This window comes from Papaver somniferum, chromosome 5 (genome assembly GCF_003573695.1).
Source record: "Papaver somniferum cultivar HN1 chromosome 5, ASM357369v1, whole genome shotgun sequence".
NCBI lineage: Eukaryota > Viridiplantae > Streptophyta > Magnoliopsida > Ranunculales > Papaveraceae > Papaver > Papaver somniferum.
The window spans coordinates 2,698,771-2,702,274 of NC_039362.1; the positions used below are offsets into that span (position 1 = coordinate 2,698,771).

Below are 3,504 nucleotides of genomic sequence, written 5' to 3' on the forward strand. Positions count from 1 at the left end.
ATGGTCCCGAAATTCAACTAACAATCTATCTTATTGCTTTTGTACTATCTAGTTAGTGATGAGCATCACTAATTCAGTATCCAGGACGCGCGCATATGTTCCCCTCCTAACCATCGATCGATGTTTTTAGTTACTGTCAACACTATTGCTTAGTTATTACGATAAACTAGTACAACAGTGTTAATTACAGTTCTATGGTTTATAAGAACATGATTTCCATATGAAGTAGATGCGATAGCTCAGTTGGAACGACAAGACTGTAAAATCTGGCGCACGCGAGTGGTCTATTCATTTGACAGGTGTCGAGCGATGCCACATGGTTGCAAATGCGCCATATCTTTTTCTTTTGGTTTCTCACGGAGCACATTGAGTTTATTGAATTCTGGCATCTTTTTCTTTCTTTCTTTCTTTCTTTCTCAAACAATTATTTGGACTTCTTTATAAGTTTATTCTCTGCAACAAAGTTAGGTTTGGACTTGGAATTTTCTTATTCACAAATTAGCAGCTAATTTTAGCAGAAAATTGCATCTATTCATGCAGGATTTTTCAGCCATCTCCTCTACCTATTCTTATCTAGACTTCACACATCTGAAAACTTTTTATAAATTAGTATTGCATGACATAATAATCAAATCTCCCATATTAAGTAAGTACATACATCATGAAACCCTAGCTAGATCTTTGTTTCATTTTTAGCAAAGTAGCTAGATTTACTGTTGAGCAAGTATATAGATAATGGAACTAACTCTCTTTTTTTCATGATGATGATGAATACAACCAGTACTACTCTCTCTATGCTCTAATTGAACTCATAAGGATTCAAATTCACTGTTTTTCAGGATTGTCCATCTTCATCACTACCAAAACTTTGAAGAACCGAAGCCACGGAAGCCTGATTCATTGCAATATATAGATCCAAGTTAACACAAGTAAGTCGATTTTTGTTTTTTTTCATTTTTAGGTGATATTGCTCTCATCATGAGGCAACACCTTGAATATCCTTGAAAAGAGTACTAATCGGGTTTCTCTCCTTTTCTTCCCAAATAACTAGCTATAGCTACATAAGCTCATACTCATTTACCAACGATATCATGAATCATATATGTTGATTCACCTAGTTTACATGCGCATGTTTGTTTTCTGTTCACATTCCATATACACTATTACCTAGCTATAATATGAATGAACCAATTAGTGGATAGTTAACTATCTATGTATATTATTATTGATTTAATCTTCATATTCCGGTTCGTTTCTTGCTAAGTGTTTGTCTCGTTCTTTTCCCTTTGATTCTAATGCTCAAGCCATTGCATTTCATGTTGGGGCAGATGAGTTACCGAATTCAGTACATGCTATTTGTATATAAACATATATAGAAGGTTGAAGGTTAATTATTACTTGAAATAACTTGTTTTTCTCCTGGTGATAATGAATGAATTCATTTCGATGAATCATTTCGCAAACCCCAAAGTGGAAGGTTTTAAACTCAAGTTGGCTGTTTTTTCAGTTAATTTGATTTCACTATGCACGGCCAAGAATGAGATGCAATATAAGATGATCACAAATTCAAGAGGAAAAGACTTGACAACGAAGCAAGAAGGAAATGACAACAATGACAAGATCACAAAAGGTCCAGCAGCTAGTACTTCAAGGTCGTCATGGTCAGGGCTAAAAGATCCGAGAGTTGTTCGTGTCTCACGTACTTTCGGTGGGAAAGATAGACATAGCAAAGTTTGCACAGTAAGAGGACTAAGAGATCGGCGTGTCAGGTTATCAGTACCTACAGCTATTCAGTTGTACGATCTACAAGACAGATTAGGCCTAAATCAACCTAGCAAAGTTGTTGATTGGCTTCTAAATGCTGCAAAAGATGAAATTGATGAGCTTCCTCCGCTTCAAATTCCACCGGGAGCTTTTGATCTATACCCTCAACCTATGATGGTTTCGCCACAAGAAGTTACTGATCATATGCAAACTTCATTAGCCTCACTCGTAGATTCATATGTCAAGGACGGAGATGCAACTAACTTGTTACGTTCTCACAAAGCAGGGTTTAATATGAACGATAATAGCGAAAAGCATGATGGTTCTCGTCAAACAACTGATGCAACGACATCAGAGTCTAAATATTGGAACTTGAATTCTCCAATGAGGTCATCCAAATCTAAAGAAGTTGTACATGAAACAACTACTTCTGATCAGAGAAACAATTGGATGATGAACTCTAAAAGAAGTATTCATGATCAACAAGGACACGGTCAAGAAAATGGTGAAGCTGCTCATAATGCCCAAGTTGGTTCATCTCATCATCACTCTCTTCATAATCCTGCCAGGGCTAACCTTTCTTCCTTGTCAGGGTTTCAAAGTAATAATAATGTCATGATACCGCAAAGTTCTTTCTATCATTGGGATCCTTCAAATCTATCATTATCCCAGTTAGGAAACCAAGGAAGTGGGTTTTCAACGTCATCTCAAACATCTGAAGATCCACATAACTTCAATATCCTATCAATGGGGAGTTCTTCTCAGCTGTCAGCGTTACCACCGGGTTCACATCATCAACTATTAGTTTGCCCGCCCGGAGCAACACCGCCTTTCTTCCAGCCCTATGCGACAAGCATTGCTCAAATGGAGAATGGTGCACAAAGCAGGCAAATCCATAACCATTTTCAAATGTTGAGTTCATCATCATCAGCTGGTAATTTACATCAGAATTTACAATTGAACTCTCTTACCCCTTCTCTTTACTCAATAAGTCCTGCACGAAACCCTAGTTCCATGATGATGATGAGACCACTTCAACTGGGTGTTAATATTACTCACCCTAGCAGCAGTAAGCAGCTTCATCATTCTCAAAACAACAACGGTGGAGGTAGTGATAATGATAATAATGATCATCAAACAAATAAGCAGGGAAATAACATTATTACTACCAATGGTCTTTCGAGTTCCTTCACTTCGGGTTATTCATTTCAAAATGATCAAAACTAAACTTTAAGTATAGGTATATATTAGCCACTGCATTATTTGAATGAGAAAATACCATTTTTTTCATATCAATTACAGTTACAAAAAGAAAAGATATATATACGTGCTATATTGTTGTTTATTACTATGTATTAACTAGTAGTACTATTGATTACTTGGCAAGTGGTCAGAGTTGTATGCAGTTTATCATAACATACATATTGTTGATTAGATGTGCGGTTTTGTGTCTCTTGTTTCATGTTTGGTAAAAGATTTTTCATAGAATATATTGCTGGGATTTTTGTGGTTTCATGTGTTTTTATCACCTTTTGTTATTGTTTTCCATCGATAAAGAATTTTCTACGGATGAGTTAATTTCAAATTCGGGTCACTGATATCATCACCCAATGATTTTACTACTGTATCACAGTGACATCGGCACCTGTCGTTATTATTCATCAACAAGAATATATACAAGCTACAATGCACATATGAGGGTAATGCAGAGGTGATCATATTCTTATGCGTGTGGAAGCC

The 3,504-nt window shown here is 36.3% G+C and overlaps 1 protein-coding gene across 1 annotated transcript; it reads left to right on the forward strand.

Annotated features, from left to right (window-relative positions):
- Positions 1–381: 381 nt before the first annotated feature.
- On the forward strand, positions 382–3,277 carry LOC113280884 (transcription factor TCP13-like). Its single transcript, XM_026529472.1, has 3 exons — positions 382–646; positions 840–929; positions 1,508–3,277. Exon 3 carries the CDS (start codon positions 1,543–1,545, stop codon positions 2,989–2,991), a length of 1,449 nt encoding a protein of 482 aa, XP_026385257.1. The 5' UTR covers positions 382–646; positions 840–929; positions 1,508–1,542; the 3' UTR covers positions 2,992–3,277.
- Positions 3,278–3,504: the final 227 nt, after the last annotated feature.